We start from the raw sequence: 19,487 nt of genomic DNA, 5'->3' as shown, positions 1-19,487 counted from the left end.
TGCCAAACTGGTAACACTGGTTACTTTGGGTGGAAAAGATTACATGACATAGAATTTGACATTCTAAATGATTTTGGAAATATTTAAAATTTTGTATTATAAGCATAAATTATTTTGAAATTTAAAAAAAAGGTGAAGGGGCACCTGGGTGGCTCAGTCAGTTGGGCGGCCGACTCTTGTTCCAGCCCCATGTTGGGCTTCGTGCTGAGCACGGAGCCCTTAGCTTAAGATTCTCTCTCTCCCTCTGCCCCTCTCCCCCACTAGTGCACTCTCTCTTGTTCTTAAAAAAAAAAAAAGTAAATGTTAGACATAGGTAGTTTTAAATTATATTCTGAAATAAGTACTGAATTCACCGTCTCCTTTTCATAATTGATGTGACATGAAATGAGCAGATCAACTTACTCCTAAAACTGTGTGTGTGTGTGTGTGTGTGTGTGTGTGTGTGTTATGTATATTTCACATGTATACGTATCTCACCAGTTAAATCAATATATTGCTTAGTTATATTGCTCTTTCTAGTATATTCATAAAACTTTAAAGAAAAAATATTTCCTCTGTAAAATCATGGTATTATTTATGATAATTTGAAGGGATGCCATTATTTTTTCCTTATTTTCTTAACAGAGAATGTTTTCTTTCTAACCCAGTGTGGTTAATAATTTTTGTTTTCACACATTTGATTATGTTGCCTTGGAGGGGAATGTAATGCTCTGCTAATTTAAGAAATTAGCAATGTGTTAATAATTTGACAAGCGTACTCTGGGTTGTATAACTGAAAACTGTTCATGAGCCATCAATAGAGAAAATATCTAATGTAACTGATTTATGGAATCTATTATGTTATAACTCTTCTTTTTATGATACAGTGTTTTCTGTTTCTAGTGATAAACATGCTTTCAGTGAATCAAAGGCAAAGAACAACAAAATTAATATTAGAAAAAAAATATTTTTGTGTTTACTTTTTATTTTCCTTAAAATATACGGTGTTTAAGTCTCTGAGGTTCATTAATTATATTTCAGTATAATTAACATTTTATATTTAATTTTATTATTTTTTTTTAATGTTTATTCACCTTTGAGAGAGAGGGAGAGAGCATGAGCAGGGAAGAGCAGAGAGAGAAGGAGACACAGAATCCGAAGCAGGCTCTAGGCTCTGAGCTGTCAGCACAGAGCCCCCTGCGGGTCTTGAACTCACTAGCCGTGAGATCATGACCTGAGCCCAAGTCGGATGCTTAACCTACTGAGCCACCCAGGCCCCTCAACATGTTAATATTTTAATATAAACTAAATGAACTAATTTGATCTATATTTTATGTTTCAAATGATGAGTGACATAGCGTCAAATGGTACCATGCATTTTTAAAAATGTTTTTGTGTTTTCACATTGTTACTCTCTCACTGACCATTATTTTATATTATTTCTAGATAAAAGAGTGGCTCTGTTTAAACTGTCAGATGAAAAGAGCTCTCGGAGGTGACCTGGCTCCAGTTCCCTCATCACCTCAGCCTAAACCGAAGATTGCCCCTGTTGGTCCTGCATCTGCCGTGAGCAAACCATCCCCACAGCCACAGCACACTTCTCCAAAGAAGGATCCTGTACCCAAGCAGGAGATCTCGAAGGCACCTGAGTCTAAGAGGCCCCCACCTCTAGTGAAACAACCGACCATTCACGGCTCTCCCCCACTTGCCGCCAGGCAACCTCCAGCGGCGGCGGAGTCTTCGCCCAAGCCAGCCCCTCCCAAAGAGCCTTCGGTTCCCTCTGAGCAGGCCGAGGTCCCCGTGGCTGATGATAAACCAAAGCAGCCCAAGACGGGAAAGCCAGCCACAGACGTCGCGTCTTCATCGTCAGTAGCAGCACAACCTGATATTCCAAGCCCCAAAGTACAGTTGGAAGATCAAGAGATAATAACCCCTCCTCTAAAAACAGACGCTGCCAAACCCTCCCAGAGTTTTCCACCAATGGGAGAAAAAGTCACCCCGTTTGATTCTAAAGTCATACCCCGACCTGCATCAGATTCGAAAATTATTTCACATCCTGGGCCCAGCCCAGAGGGCAAAGGTCAAAAACAAGCTGATCCAGTTCAGAAGAGAGAAGAGCCCAAGAAAGCACAAACCAAAATGAGTCCTAAGCCAGATGCCAAGCTGATGCCAAAAGGGTCACCTCCACCCGCAGGCCCACGACCTCCCACTGGCCCAACTGCCCCCACAGCTCAGCAGCCCCCAAAGCCTCAGGAGCAGTCGCGACGTTTCAGTCTGAATCTGGGAAGTATTACCGATGCCCCTAAATCGCAGCCCACGACTCCTCAAGAAACTGTGACTGGAAAACTCTTTGGGTTTGGAGCATCAATCTTCAGCCAGGCATCAAATTTAATCTCCACAGCAGGCCAGCCTGGGTCTCAATCTCAGAGTGCTCTTGGAGCCCCAACAAAACAGGGCCCTCCTCCTTCACAGCCACCTCCTTCTCAGGGGCCACCCAAATCCACAGGTCAGGTACCACCGGCACCTGCAAAGGTTGTACCTGTGAAAAAGGAAGCAAAAGCTCCAGTAGTTGAAAAATTAGAACCCAAATCTGAACCAGTTCCAACAGTAAAAAGAACAGAAACAGAAAAGAAGCCTCTACCTGTTAAGGATAGCAAACCTCTAACAGCTGAGCCTCAAAAGGCTGTCCTTCCCCCCAAATTGGAGAAAACTCCCAAACCAGAATCAGCCTGTCCTCTCTGCAAGACTGAACTCAACATAGGTTCTAAGGATCCTCCTAACTTTAATACTTGCACGGAATGCAAGAATCAAGTGTGTAATCTCTGTGGATTTAACCCTATGCCACACTTGACTGAGGTAAGCAATTTATATATTATTTACGGATGTGACTCTATCATGTTTATTGTGAAATATTTTGTTAACCAAATTTCTAGACAAAAAAAACCCTCCAAAAAATAAACAAAAACATTTCTAGTAAAGAAGGTATATTAATAGTGATGTCATAGAAGAAGTTTCAATTACTTATTACATGCTTAGTTTATTACTAAAGTTTCATATAATTTGTATTTTTCTGGATTATGCACCAGAAGTAAGAAGATGAAATAAGTTGACAATTTAAAATAACAATTATCACATTCCTTCATGAATTAAAGACCTGTAGCTTTGGAATCGTATCCGGTTTTCACTCATTAACGCCAAATAAGGTTCTAATTTACCTTTCCCATTATCTCCACTCCCTTTTGTCTCTCCTACCTTAAAGAAAGTTTTGGTTCCTTGCAGATCCCAAAACAACATGAGGTCTGTCATTTTACAAAATTCTTAAGAACTTAGTGTAAGTTAATATTGCTTATTAGAAAATACTGATTCAAACGTACTATGTCTAGACTTTTTATAATTCTCTTTGGGACTGTTATCTGGCTTAAATATAATAGAGTACTGTTTAAGAAATGTGCCAAAAAAAAAAAAAAAGATACCTGGGGTTCAGTAACTGATGTCAAGAAATTGTGTTTTTATTTACTTTTATTTTTTTTATGGGATGATGAGACATTTTCTCCAAATGTAAATGACCTAACAGCAGATGGCAAATTTCTACCTAACAGTTAGAGAAGAATGAATCTATAAGCGTTAGTAATGTGTCAGGGCTATTGGAATGAATATTTGGATCTTGGGTAACAGGGATTAAACGCTTGCTGCTGTGTCAGATGGTTAATACATATTTAGACATTGAATTTTAAGTAATTGTTCATTGTCTTACACACATCAAAAATACTTAAGGGTTATTTTTTTTCTGTGCTCTTTGATTTTGTGATTCATTGGAATGGAAAAATTGAACAGATTTTAGCAACTACACAAAAGAAGCTTTAGAGATTCTGGTGTTGTTTTCAAGTTAAGTTTTTTAAGAGAATAAACCATATACAATTTTTATTCTTTTACCTTTAAAAGACTTAGGTTGCTTTGACATTATTAACACCATATGAAAGTATTGTTTCTAAAGATTTAAGCACATTTTTATCTTCTTTATCTGTGATGAATAAAGTTAACTAAGATCCACTGAAAAGGCAGATAAAATTTGGTTTCCCTCAGCACTTCCTGAATGGTAACAACTATAATTATTACTTGCAGTGTTTTGGATTCAATGCAAAAGCAAAACAAAAAGCAAACCTTAAATTTCTTCCATATATTTAGAAGAGTTGTTTTTGGTTGTGTATTCATGAAGCAGAAAATTTTGTATTTCATAGACTTACAGAATTGTACCCTTTAATGAGGAGTCTTAAGGTGTCAACACAGTGCAGTCTAATACTTATAAAACAAATTGCATCACTAAAAACAAAACATAATGTCTGCATTTAAAATGTATTTTTGGCACGCTAAAAACAAAACAAAACAAAACACTGTAGTGTGGAGGGAGGACTTGAGTGTGTATGTGTGTGTGTCTTTGTACAAATGTGTCTGTATATACATGTTTCAGAGGAGATCATGTTTCAGAGGAGAAAAAAATCTGGTGTTAACAAAAGCGGTTGGCTAGGGCTCCTAGCTTAGCTTAACTGTGCTAATCCGTATGAAGTTTTCAGTTAGTGTAAGGCCTTAGTGCCCTCTGGTCTTTAGGTAACGTCCATTGGCTGACCCAGTATCAAGGGAGTGAATGATGTTAGTTGAGTTAATCACTGTTCAAGTATCCCTATTACTATTACCCCAAAGGACTTCAGAGGATTGGCAGAAGGAGTTACTTGAAAAGAAGGCACATTATGCTTGCATATGTGTGTGCGTACGTGCACATATATTTCCAGAAAATTGTAGATACGATTTATAGGCTTAAGTCGTGGTGCTGTCCCAGAGTTCTTAACTGCTAATCTCTGCTCATTGCCTTCAGTTAGGAGCGATTAGGAAAGCATCTTCTCCCTGATTGTTGCCGTATTTCTGTGCTTTCTCCCCTCTGCTTGATATTTGTTTCTTGTTACCTAATATTTTCTGCTCTTTCATTCTAGTTTTAGAGGGCACGCTCAGAAAATACTCAGACTTTATGCCTGCAATGCAAATAAATGGTATTTCTAAGTAAGGATTCAACTGTTTCCATGTATTTTTCTAATAAAGCACATTTAACTTCATATTATAAGCCTCTGCTTCCGCTGTACCTTATCACTGTGAGGCAGCACCTCTTTTCCCATGGGTACCACCCCGCCTTCCCCTTTTGCTGTTCTGTTCCTCTGGTGGTGAGAAGGGCTGGTTATATGGGTTATGGAGCTACAGAGAGTATTTCCCCCTCCCCCGCACAGCCCTCAAACACACCTGTCTCTGAGGTTGCTTCCTGTTTCTCATGCACAGCATCCCCCACAACACCTGAGCTGTGCCAAGGGCTGCCCGAGGGCCCTGGGGTGTAGCCAGGCTTCAGCCTAAGCTTCAAGGTTTAACTGTTTGATGCCAAGTTTGTATAAATGACACTGTAATCCATTAGCCTCTGATAGCAAGGAAAAAGGCTTCTAGGCTTTAACTTCTGGTAGCTCAGGACACATGTTATTAATTTTAAAAGCAGCAGCAAGGCTTTCTGAAAGAGCTAGTCTTAGAGAATTTGGAAGCATCCTGAGAAAAACAGCCTAAATTGACAATCCATTTACCTAGTGAATTTTAATAATTCTACTTCAGTTCAAATGCAAAAAAGGACTCATAATTACTCATAGTGGGTGTTTATCTTAATGTTTTTACTATACCTTTCAAAAAGAGTTTTGTACTACGGGAATAAAACTTAAAACCATGTCTCCTCATGTTTCAGGAAGTTCTAGGGTCGCAATTTTGCTTCCTTAGTAAGATGATTATGCATGGCCTAAATGATGTAGGAATAGCTAGCATATATTTGTCACCAGGCAACGAATGGGCCTTTTGAGCCAATTAAGACCCACTGGTGTAACTGGGATCCCTTCAGATCTTTGTTCTCTAGCCGAGGTGGCTTCTGCTTTGTCTATCAAATACTCAAGGAAAGCCTAATGGGCGTGCACTTTGTTTCTTAGTTTGGCAAACACATATCCTGCTTTTACTTTAAAAACGATTACTTAACTCTTTAAAAATTATAAATACACACACACACTCACACACATATCTCTCAGCACCCAAAAGCACATAAGTACATACGTACACACCAAACTGAAGACTGAAAGAATAATAAAAAATCAATAAGTAGGAAACTCTTCTACCAATAATTATTTTTAAAATAATCACCTAGTGGAGATCTGCATTCCCTGTGAATACTTCTGACATCCCTGGCAGAGAGGGACGCCTGCTAGCCCTTTTTAGCTTACATGAGAAAGTTGACAAGTTTGTGGGTAGAAGCAAAATTTTTGGTTCTTAAGTCTTAGGAGACTTTTGATATGTTGCCTTTATATTAAGTGTATATTTAGTCAGAAAATCCAAATAGGGATTTAAAATAGATTTTTGTTTAAACAAATTTAATCAAAAAGCAATTTCTCCATTAGTCTTTTTTCTATGCCTTTTTACGTGCTTAATATTCTATTCTATATTGATAGTTCTCTATCCCAATCTTAACAGGTGATTATATAACATTTATTCACATGATTAAACTCTTCTTAAATATTATTAAAATGAGTATTACTTAATTTTTTGGATACATGGATATGTTCTTTCAATATTAATTTAAATATTACTTAATTTTTTGGATACATGGATACACATTCTTCTCATATTAGGGATTTAGGTTTCATTTTTTTCCTTATAAATGAGTAATATTTTTGGATGCAAATATATTGTATTTTCACTGTTTCCTAAGGAAAGCTTACCAGTACTGATGTTACTGAAGGAGGGGACAAGGACCTTGCAGTGTCAGATTCTCTTTGGCGACGATAAAGCAGTTGACAATGCCACCACTGGTGTCACGTGATTCCTTTCTTACTGAATCTTCTCCATACTTGAAGAAAAACATTTAAAATGATATTTGTTAATCTGGAAGTCTAAAATTGCTATCATATTGTTCTTTTGACTTATATTTCTTTTATTACCATTTTGTTTGAATATTAAAGGCAAATAGATGATTTCTAGAGAAAATATTGTCCAGGCATTATGGGAAAAGGTAAACTGCTATTGTTGTTGCTTTTTTTTTTTTTTTTTTTTTTTTTTTTTCCCCTTTTTCTACAGGCTGGTAGTAGACAGTCCTTTTCCTCACAACAGCCTTGTTGGGTAGGTTTTACAGTGATTTTAGAGATCAGGAAAATGACTATCAGAGGGGGCAGCTATCAAGCCCCAGAGGCTGAGCCCGTGCCCCTCTCTCCTGTAATATGTTTGAGTGACCTAGGGAACTCGAAAACAAATGCCTCTTGTTGTGTCCTCTCTTACTTGTAAGTTGTGTCAGTTGGTGATTACTAGGACTTTAATATCAGCAAATTTGCTAATATTTGCATCAAAGCAAGGTCACATTTGGAGCTCACAGAACAGTGGTGGATGTGTTACATGGTTGGATTTAGAAGGATGGGCAGATGAAGAGGTTTAGAAGTGTAGAGGCCAGCGTCATTGCATTATTTTTCTTTCCAGATAAGTCCACCAACTGGTCACCATTTGTTTACACGTGAAAGAGACTGAGTGATGTACCTGCCTTCATATATAGTGAATGTGAGGACATAAAGCATACTTGCTGCAGCTGCCAGAAATACTATTACATTCCTGCCAGGGAATGCAAAGACTTTACTCTGTGAACATTATGAACATCTAAGGTGGTTGTTAATCCTTGCTTCTCCCAACAGTTTGGTGTAGACTCCTTTGCTACATTCCGATGAGTGGGATTGTTGGACCTTCGGTTATCTATATCTTAAATTTGTTCTCCAGGCATTTGTATCAGTTTATATTCTGACCAGCTTCTCATATATTCTGCTCTTTCTCTCAAGATTCATTGTCTGATAAGATTGTCACTGGACAAATGTGGCTAATGAGCACTGTGGCTAGCTTAACCTAAGATTATTTTAAGTGCGAAAAAACAGTGGATTTCAAGAAGTCAGTATGAAAAAATGTAAAAACATCTCAATAATTTTGTGATTACTATTGTATAAGGCTTTTCTTCCTTAAGTTTTGCTTCTTTTACTGCCTTTTCATCACACAACTTTGTAGTTGCCTAGGCTCATGTGTGGCAATATACCGCTGTGTAGGATATATATCTTTCTCTCTCTACCAGAAACACCAATGTTATTAGATTTCTTGATCTCTGATCGTCTTTTCCAGAGCTAATTTTCCTCATATTACACAAGATAGCTAGTTCTTTTTGCATTCATTACTGAGCAAAGAGGTCTCGGGGCTCTCTCATCAAGAGACATAAGGATCAATGTTCTCAGGTGCTGCTAACCATCATTAAGAAGTATCAGTCCTACTGACTAGCACAGTGTGGCCATGCGAGTCTTCAGGTCAGGACACCTTCTCTACTGATCCCTCAGGTACCAATGTTTCCTCCTTCAGAACTTTTGAATCTGTGGCTTTGAGTAAAATTCATCAGTTTTTGGGTCAGTTGCTGGAGACCCAGCAATACAAAATAACTAGAATTTACATCATCTGGTCTGCTATTTTCTCCCTCTTCTTTTCTTAATTGCTGTTTATTTTACTTTTAAAACTTAATTCCAATAATTTGAATTATAGAAGTAGTATATATGTGCATATATATATATGTGCATATATATATAATAGATACATATATATATGTATCTGTTATGTATATAACAATCCATACAGTACTGAAGTGTCTGAAGAGAAATAGCTTTCTCTCCCCCATGCACTTCATACTAATGACTTAGTATCTTTTCAGACATGTCTTTTTCTTTTTTGCTTTTTTAAAAATTTTGATTGCTGTGTAATTGACATAGAATATATCATTAGTTTCAGATGTATAACAGTCATTCAACAATTACATATGCTATGAAATGCTCGCCACAATAAGTGTATTACAGTATTGAATGGATTCCCTATGCTGCACTTTTCATACCTGTGACTTACTTATTTTACGATTGGAACTCTGTGCCCTTTAATCCCCTTTGTGCATTTTACCCATCCCCCCCACTCCTCCCCTTTGACAGCCATCAGTTCTCTATAAGTCTGTTTCTTTTTTGTTGTTTGTTTGCTCATTTGTTATTTAGATTTCACATAAAAATGAAATCATATGGTATTTGTCTTTTTCTGGCTTATTTCACTTAGCATAATACCCTCTAGGTCCATCATTGTTGTCATGAATGGCAAGATTCATAGCTGAGTGGTATTCCCTTCTGTATATGTACTATATCTCTTTCATCCATCCATCTATTGATGTACGCTTGGGTTGCTTCCATGTCTTAACTATTGCAAATAATGCTGCATATAAGGATGCATATGTATTTACAAATTAGTGCTACTTTACTTTTAAGATAAATACCCAGTAGCTGAATTAATGGATCATTTATGGTAATTCTGTTTTTAATGTTTTGAGGAACCTTTATCCTGTTTCCACAGTAATTGCACCAGTTTACATTCCTACTAACAGTGCAGGATGGTTCCCTTTTCTTCACATCCTTGCCAACACTTGCCTTTTTATACTAGCCATTCTGACTGATGTGAGGTGAAATCATTGTGGTTTTGATTTGCGTTTCCCTGATGATTAGTGATGTTGAGCATCTTTTCATGTTCCATTGGCCATCTCTGTGTCTTCTTTTGGAAAAATGTCTATTTACGTTCTCTGCTCATTTTTTAATTGGATTATTTGTTTTTTAGGGAGTTTTGTTGTATCTGTTCTTTACATATTTTGGATATTAATCTCTTATTGGTTATATTATTTACCAGTATTTTCTTTTATTCGGGTTGTCTTTTTGTCTTGTTGACAGTTCCCTCTGCTGTGCAAAAGCCTTTTATTTTGGTGTAGTTGGAATAGTTTATTTTTGCTTTTGTTTTAATGCCTTAGGAGACAGATCCAGAAAAATACTGCTAAGGTTGATGTCTAAGAGATTACTGCCTATGTTTTCTTTTAGGAGCTTTATGATTTAAGTCTTTAATCCATTTTGAGTTTATTTTTGTGTATGATATAAGAAAGTGGTTCAGTTTTATTCTTTTGCATGTAGCTGTCCAGTTTTCCTAGTCCCATTTATTGAAGAGACTGTTTTTTCCTGATTGCATATTCTTGCCTCTTTGTCACAGATTAATTGACCCTAGATGTGTGGGTTTATTTTTGGGCTTTGTTCCATTGATCTATGTGTGTCTGTTTTTGTGCCAATACCATACTGTTTTGATTGTGATAGCTTTGTAGTATATCTTGAAATCTGGAATTGTGATACCTCCAACTTTGTTCTTATTTATCAAGGTTGCTTTGGCTATCTGGGGTCTTTTGTGGTTCCATGCAAATTTTGGGATATTTTTGTTCTACTTGTTGGAAAAACAGTGTTGGTATTATGATAGAGACTGCATTGAATCTGTACATTGCTTTGAGTAGCATGTACATTTTAACAATATTAATTCTTGGGGCGCCTGGGTGGCTCAGTCGGTTAAGCATCTGACTTCGGCTCAGGTCATGATCTCGCAGTCCGTGGGTTCGGGCCCCGCGTCGGGGTCTCTGCTGACAGCTCATAGCCTGGAGCCTGTTTCAGATTCTGTGTCTCCCTCTTTCTCTGACCCTCCCCTGTTCACGCTCTCTCTCTGTCTCAAAAATAAATAAATGTTAAAAAAAAATAAAAAAAAACAAAAACAAAAAAACCCAATATTAATTCTCTAATCCATGACCATGGTTAACCTTTCTATTTGTGTATCCTTCACTTTATTTCATCAATGTGTTAAAGTTTTAAGAGTACAGGTCTTTCACCTCTTTGGTTAAATTTATTCCTAAGTATTTTATTCTCTTTGATGCAGTTGTAAATGGGATTGTTACACATATTTCTGTTTTTTGCTATTTGATAGCAATCCGTGTATAGAAATGCAGTGGATTTCTGTATATTGATTTTGTATTCTGAAGTTTTACTGAATTCATGTATTAGATATAATAGTTTTTTGGTGGAGTCTTTAAGGTTTTCTGTACATAGTGTCATGCCATCTGCAAGTATGGACAGTGTTTTCTTTTTTCTTTCTTACCAGTTTGGAAGGCTTTTATTTATTTTTTTTTTGTCTGGTTTTATGGCCAAGACTTCCAGTACTATGTTGGATAAAAGTGATGAGAATGGACATCCTTGTCTTGTTCCTGATCTTAGGGGAAAAGCTTTCAGTTTTCACCACTGAGTATGAATTTGGCAGAGGGTTTGTCATATATATAGCCTTTATTACGTTGAGGTATTCCTTCTATACCCACTCTATTGAGAATGGGTTTAATTTTGTCAAATGTTTTTCTTGAATCTTGAAATGATTGTGGTGTTTTTTTAAATGCTTATTTATTTATTTTGAGAGAGAGAGACAGAGGGCGCGCGCGTGCATGCAAGTGGGGGAGGCGTAGAGAGAGATGGGAGAGAGAGAATCCTGAACACGCTCCACACTCAACACAGAGCCCGATGCAGGGCTCAATCCCATGACTTTGAGATAATGACCTGAGCAGACGTTAAGAGTTGAACGACCAACCGACTGAGACACCTAGGCGCCCTAATCATTTGGTTTTTAATCTTAATTTTGTAAATCACATTGATCAATTTGTGTATATTGAACCATCCTAGCATCTTTGGAATGAATCCCTATGATCGTTATAATAATCGTTTTAATTTAATGTGTTGTTGAATTTGGTTTGGTAATACCTTGTTGACGTTTTTGTATATATGCTCATCTGGGATATTGGTCTGTAATTTTCTTTTATTGTAGTGTCTTTGTCTAGTTTTGGTATCAAAGTAATGTTGTCTCATAGAATGCATTTGGAAACATTCCTTGCTCTTTTTTTTTTTTTTTTTTTAAGCAGTTTGGAAAGAAAGGTATTAATTCTTTTTAAAAGGTTCATTAGAATTGACCTGTGAAATCATTTGGTTCTGGACTTTAGTTTGTTGGGATTTGTTTGGTTACTGATTCAATTTTGTTACCAGTAATTGATCTTAAATATCTTTGTGAATCAGTCTCAGAAGATTCTGTGTTTCTAGAAATTTATCTATTTCTTTCAGGTTGTCCAATTTGTTGGCATATAATTTTTTATTGTATTAAATTATTTGAATTTCTGTGTAATTGGTTGTAGCTTCTCTGTCTTTTTTTGTTTATTTATTTGAATCCTCTCTCTTTTTTTTCTTGATGAGTCTAAACCAGCTTTGAGTCTCATTGATCTTTTTCTATTGTTTTCTTTTCCATTTATTTCTGCTCTGATAATTATTATTTCCTTCTTTCTACTAACTTTGGGCTTTGTTTATTCTTCTTTTTCAAGTTCCTTCAAGCAAAAGTTTAGGTTGCTTATTTGAGATTTTTGTTTCTTGAGATAGGCCTATGTTGTTATAAACTGCCCTCTTAAAACTGCTTTTGCTACATCCCAAAGCTTTTATTTTTTTTTTTTATTTTTTTTTTAATTTTTTTTTTTTTCAACGTTTATTTATTTTTGGGACAGAGAGAGACAGAGCATGAACGGGGGAGGGGCAGAGAGAGAGGGAGACACAGAATGGGAAACAGGCTCCAGGCTCTGAGCCATCAGCCCAGAGCCTGACGCGGGGCTCGAACCCACGGACCGCGAGATCGTGACCTGGCTGAAGTCGGACGCTTAACCGACTGCGCCACCCAGGCGCCCCCTCCCAAAGCTTTTAAATGGGTTTATTTTCATTTGCTCCCAAGTATTTTTTGATTTCTTATTATGATTATTTTGCTAAGGAAGTTCTTTTTACATTTATATTATAAAAATAGCCTTCCACATTTCGTATAAACATGTAATTTTATTCTTCACTTTAGGCCACTTATTTATCTGTCATTATTATTATTAGTTTTTGGTGTATTGTGAGGCGAAGGGTTTAATTTTACATATTCACAATGCATGACCGCTTGCCGCCACATTATTTACTAAGTAATTCATTCTTTTCACTCTCTTTTTAAATTATTTTTATTATAATTCCCATATAATTAATATACAGTGTTATATTAGTTTCAGGCATACAATATAGTGATTCAACAATTCTATACATTACACAGTGCTCATCACAACAAGTTTATTCTTAATCCTCTTCATCTATTATTTTACCCATCCTCTCATCCTCCTCCCCTCCGCTAACCATAAGTTTCTTCTCTATATTTAAGAGTTTAGTTTTTTTCCTCTTTTTTCTTTGTTTTCTTTGTTGAATTCCACATGAGTGAAATCATATGGTATTTGTTTTTCCCTGATTGACTTATTTCACTTAGCAGTATATCCTCTTAGATGCTTTCATATTGTTGAAACTGGCAAGGTCTTATTATTTTTATGGTTGAGTAATATTTCATTTTATGTATATATCATATCTTTATCCACTCTTCTATGGATGGACACTTGTGTTGCTTCCATATCTTAACTGTTGCTAATAATCCTGCAGTAGCCATAGGGGTGCATGTATCTTTTCAAATCAGTATTTCTGTATTCTTAGGGTAAATACACAGTAGTGGAATTACTTGATCTTAAGATAATTCTATTTTCAAGTTTTTGAGGACTTTTATTTACTGTTTTCCATAGTGGCTGCACCAGTTTGCATTTTCATCAGCAGTGGCCCAGGGTTCCTTCTCTCCACATCCTCACCAACTCTTGTTTCTTGTGTTTTTGATTTTAGCCATTCTCATAGGTGTGAGCTGATATCTCACTGTGGTTTTGATTTGCATTTCTCTGATGCTGAGTGATGCTGAGCATCTTTTCATGTGTCTGTTGACTATCTGTATATCTTCTCTGGATAAATGTCTGTTCATATCTTCTGCCAATTTTTAACTGGATTAGTTGTTTTCTGAGTGCTGACTTTATATGTTGTGAATGCTAACCCTTTATTGGATATGCCATTTGCAAATATCTTCTCCCATTTAGTAGATTGTCTTTTGGTTTTGTTGATGGTTTCCTTCTCTTCACATAAGCTTTTTTATTTTGATGTAGTCCCAGTAGTTTATTTTTGCTTTTTTCCCCTTGTCTCAGGAGAGGCAAAAATTTTGAAAAATGTTGACATGGCTGATGTCAGAGAAATTGATGCTTGTGCTCTCTTCTGCGATTTGTATGGTTTCAGGTCTCACATTTAGGTATTTAATCCATTTTGAGTTTATTTTTATGTATGGTAGAAGAATGTGGTCCAGTTTCTTTCTTTTGCATGTAACTGCCCAGTTTTCCTAACACTATTTGTTGCAAACACTTTCTTTTTCCTATTGCATGTTCTTGCCTTCTTGACTCCTTTATTGAAGGTTAGTTGACTGTATAATCATGAGTTTATTTCTGGGCCCTTGATTCTGTTACATTGATCTGTGTATCTTGTGTGTGTGTCTGTGTGTGTGTGTGTGTGTGTGCACGCGTGTGCACCAGTACCATACTGGTTTGATTACTATAGCTTTGTAGTGTATCTTGAAATCTCAGATTGTGATACTTCAAATTGTTTTCTTTTTCAAGATTGTTTTGGTTATTCAGGGTCTTTTGTGGTTTCATACAAATATTAGGATTTTTTTATTAATTTTTTTAATGTTTTATTTATTTTTTAAGACAGAGAGAGACAGAGCATGAATAGGGATGGGGCAGAGAGAGAGGGAGACACAGAATCCAAAGTAGGCTCCAGGCTCTGAGCTATCAAGGAGCACAGAGCCCGATGCGGGGCTCAAACTCACGAACCGTGAGATCATGACCTGAGCTAAAGTCGGACGCTTACTGACTGAGCCACCCAGGCATCCCCAAATATTGGGATTTTTGTTCTGGTTTTGTGAGAAATACTTTTGGTATTTTGATAGAAGTTGCATTAATTATGTAAATTTCTTTGGGAAGTATAGACATTTTAGCAATATTTGGTCTCCCAATCCATAAGCATGAAATATCTTTCCATTTAGTTTGTGTTATTTTCTATTCTTCATCAGTTTTTACAGTTTCCAGAGAATAGATCTTTCCCCTCCTTGGTTACATTTATTCCTAGGTATTTTATTATTTTTGGTGCAATTGTAAATGGGGCTGTTTTCTAATTTTTTATTTCTGCTATTTCATTGTTAGTGTATAGAAATGCAATGGATTTCTGTATATTGATTTTGTATCTGTGACCTGAGTTCATCTATTAGTTCTAGTAGTTTTTTCATAGAGTCTTTAGGATTTTCTATACATAGTATCGTGTCATCTGCAAATAGTGGAAGTTTTACTTTTTTACCAATTGGATGGCTTTTATTTCTTTTTGTTGTCTTATTGCTGTGGCTAGGATTTCCAGTACTATGTTGAATAAAAGCGGTGAGAGTGGACATCCTCGTCTTGTTCCTGATCTTAGGGGAAAAGCTCTCAACTTTTCACTACTGAGTGTGATGTTAGCTGTGAGTTTTCCATATATGGTTATTTTTATGTTGAAATATGTTTCTTTACTCTGATTTTTAGTGCTACCTTTATCTTGTAATACATTTTCTTAAAACAATTCACTCTTCTAGATTCTTTAATTGTACTATTAAATGTTAAATGTCTAGTCTGCAGTTTTAGTACCTTACTATTTTTATTAGTCTAGTTTTAACATTTAAAAATATTAAGTATCAATGAAAATCTAAGTCAAAAAGTCTAGTGATAGGGTGTGTACCCGCCCAGAATTTGACTTTACCTTATTTATAAGCTAATAAATTAACTTGTTACTGTTTTGTAGATGCCAGTCATTGATATGACACTCCCGGGTCAAAGACAGGGAACTTTATTACTCACACCACAGCAGGCAGTGTGAACGTCAGCATATTTGTATCAGTTCACCTTGCCCTCCACTCTGATGTGGATCATGTGATATAGGCCTACACTGATAATTGCACATGTAGTGGGTTTGAGTCACATGTGAGGAACACTGAGCTTGTTGAATCTACCTCTTATATCGCAAATGGTAAGCCAGCCTATTCCTTGTCTTACCGAGAGACATTGCCTTATCCTTTTAGGTTGCCCGCTATACACACAAGCCTAAGAAATGGCCAAAGTGAAGAGCAGCCAGAGCCTTGCATTGTTGGCATAAACTGTAAGACATCCAGGAGCAGGAGAGACTGAGGATTCTCTTTCCCAAGAGGTATTAATAACCCAGTGGATTAAAAAAAATTAATGTTTATTTATTTTTGAGAGAGAGAGAGACAGAGAGAGGACGAGCGGGTGAGGGGCAGAGAGGGAGGAAGACACAGAATATGAAGCAGGCTCCAGGTTGTGAGCTGTCAGCACAGAGCGGTATGCAGGGCTCGAGCTTGCAAACCGCGAGATCATGACCTGAGCCCAAGTCGGACGCTTAACTGACTGAGCCATCCAGGTGCTCCAATCCAATGGATTTTAACCTTAAAATATTATGACTTCTTTCTTAAAATGATGTTACATATGGAGACCAAGGATAGAAAACAGTGAGAATTGAAAGTAGGCTAGTTGAGGCCAATTTCAGCCACTTGACTGCGAGAGCGAAGCTGCCCATTTGGAAACCTCTCTTACTCTTGAACCTGCTTCTCATCCAACTCCATGAAACTTCCATTAAAGAAGACTACCTCTGAAACTTCCTACTTAGATTAAGAAAATTAGGCTCAGAGAACTAAAATTAAATGCTTAAGATTGGGGCCAGATAGTGATCGCTAAGTACTAAATTAAAATACTCTTTATTTAGGCTGTTTTATGCAGCTCCTTTTAACAACTCCTTTTCTAAACTGTGAGCACCAGAGCAAGAGGACAAAACAGACAACTCAGTCTTATATGCAAATAAGCATGCTCCATGATTTAGTATGTATTAACATTTTCTTGCCCCACTGTATGTGGGTTACATAATCCTACGTTTTGACATAATGTTAATATAATTTAAAAATAAATGCAATGGCATTTTCACGATACAGTTTTATGACTGAGATTACTCTTGTATTAAATTTTAGAAATCTTTCTAATTAGATGGCAAAATAATGTTCTATATATGATACTCTATACTACTAACAATGTAATTTACATGGTCATTTTATAAAACTTATTGCAGGTTTTTCTTTAGGAGACAAAAATGATAATAGATATTTATATAATTGAAACAATACATTTTGCTATAATATTTTCTCATATTGGAAATTACATACATACCTATATACACATATATATGTATGGTGTGTGTATACACTTTTATATATGTATATTTTTAGATATAAAATAGAAATTTCCCTGGGAAGGATTAGGACTCAAAATACTATTTTGGGAGAAAACATACATAGTGTTGTGTATTAACATATAGAAGTGTGAGTCACATCTGCCTTGTCAGTTTCTAAAATATGTAGTGTCAAGTAAAAATATAATCAGGAGAAATTGAAATGTGTCTTACATATTGAATTAGCCACTGGAATAAAAATAACCTCAGATATCCATGTGTGCAATGCCTAACCTTGGCTTTGAATACTTTTATGTTTCTCTCTTGTTTTTTAAAAATGTTATAAGGGGGGCGCCTGGGTGGCGCAGTCGGTTAAGTGTCTGACTTCAGCCAGGTCACGATTTCGCGGTCCGGGAGTTCGAGCCCCTCGTCGGGCTCTGTGCTGACAGCTCAGAGCCTGGAGCCTGCTTCCGATTCTGTGTCTCCCTCTCTCTCTGCCCCTCCCCCGTTCATGCTCTGTCTCTCTCTGTCCCAAAAATAAATAAACGTTGAATGAATGTCCTTTAAAAAAAAAAAAATGTTATAAGGGCGCCTGGGTAGCTCAGTCAGTTAAGCATATGACTCTTGATTTCAGCTCTGGTCATGATCTCATGGTTTATGAGATTGAGCCCCGCTTCAGGCTCTGTGCTGGCAGCATGGAGCCTGCTTGGGATTCTCTCTCTTCCTTTCTCTCTGTCCATCCCTGTCTTGCTCTCTCTCTCTTTCTCAAAACAAACTTAAAAAAATGCTATAAGAAAACGTGTTTGTGGACACTTAGAAGACATGTCATTTTAATTACCCATTTGGGAAACCACAGAAAGAAGGAATGTTCTTTTAAAGCATTTTTAGTTTGTTAATACTATAATAAAGCTCTTTTAACGGCTAATAAATGTATGTAAATGATGTTTGTAAGTTCATCTTGTTTTTAAATCCTGAAATTAGCTGTGTATTCACTTTGATTACCTTTTAGGCATGTCAGAGTAGTAATTACTCCACTTTTTTTTCACCTGGTTTCGGTTTATTTCACTAATGCATAACTTTGTAAGTAGAAGATTTTTCTCAGCATACCACATATTGTCACTATTATCATCTGAAAGTGCTATCACCAGCAATTTTCTTTTGCACCTGCTAAAAATAGAACCTTAATACCTAAATCAAACTTCCAAAGGAAAGATAATTAAAGCACTCAGTAAACAATGTAACTTTTCATTGAGTAAACTGTGAGATTGCCTGCTCATTTCTTCTGTTATTTACTCAGCCTTCATGAAACTGTGTGGACTTCTGACATCTATTATATGTCACGTTTTTATTCTGACATTCTTGTTTAATTCATCAACATACTGCAATATGTGAGTAACTACTCAAAAAATAAATGCTCTCCACTTTAAAAAGAACATTAATACAGAAGTAATTATGTAAGTATTATCTATGTATACAAAACCATTAATAAGAGACTTAAGAAACTTAAATAGAAATGAATAGTATCAGCTAAGACCTGCCAAATAAGAGATTGAATATGTTTCATGACTTTTATAAAAAGAATCATCCTCTATTTGAAGTTTATTTATTTATTTTTGAGAGAGAGAGAGAGAGAGAGAGACAGAGAGAGAGGGAAAATGTGCATGGCAAAGCAAGGGAAGGGCAGAAAGAGAGGAAGAGAGAGAATCCCAAGCAGGCTCCACACTCAGTGGAGAATCCTAAGGACGGCTCAATCCCACGACTGCAAGATCATGAGCTGAGCCAATATCAGGAGTCGGATGCTTAACCGACTGAGCCACCTAGGTTCTTAAAGAATCATCCTTTATTTAAAAACTTTGCATGCTTATCAGAATTCTCAGTCACCTGGAGTCAGTTTTCTCATAGCACTGTAATGTGTAAAGATATATACTAATTGAGGACCCAACACAGTCTGATCCTTGTCAGAATAATCTAGGACATTTTCTCCAGTGTATTTTATTGAAGTGTAGTCTCACCAGATGCTACACTAAAAACGTGTCCCCTGGTCAAGAAAATTGGCATATGCTTCACTTTTAATCTCTTTTAGAGATATAAATTGCATATATTAGCACTGTGGGAGATCTTTGAAGATAGAACTTTGTTTTACCTAGTATACAAAAAATTTATTTTACCACACAGTCTTTTCATTTATTTGGCAGAATTGGTTTCTGGAAGGCACATATTGCTCAAGAAATAGTATTAGAAATATTAAATACCTTTGAATTGGTGTCTTTATCATCTCCTAGAATTTTTTCTTTTGCCTGCAGAGCAATACATTACACGATCTAGGGAAGATTTCTGTTAAAATGTACCACGCACATACTGCCTATTCATCATTTCCCA

General features: G+C 36.4%; 1 protein-coding gene across 1 annotated transcript in view; it reads left to right on the top strand.

Annotated features, from left to right (window-relative positions):
* Positions 1 to 19,487, top strand: part of PCLO (piccolo presynaptic cytomatrix protein) — a 421,831-nt gene that overhangs the window by 26,735 nt on the left and 375,609 nt on the right. The window contains 1 exon segment of the mRNA XM_030307861.1: positions 1,426 to 2,835. Coding sequence (XP_030163721.1) covers positions 1,426 to 2,835 — 1,410 coding nt within the window.

This window comes from Lynx canadensis, chromosome A2, assembly GCF_007474595.2.
Source record: "Lynx canadensis isolate LIC74 chromosome A2, mLynCan4.pri.v2, whole genome shotgun sequence".
Lineage (NCBI taxonomy): Eukaryota > Metazoa > Chordata > Mammalia > Carnivora > Felidae > Lynx > Lynx canadensis.
The sequence above is the reverse complement of the archived record's forward strand: the minus strand, read 5'-3'. Positions and strand labels throughout refer to the sequence as shown.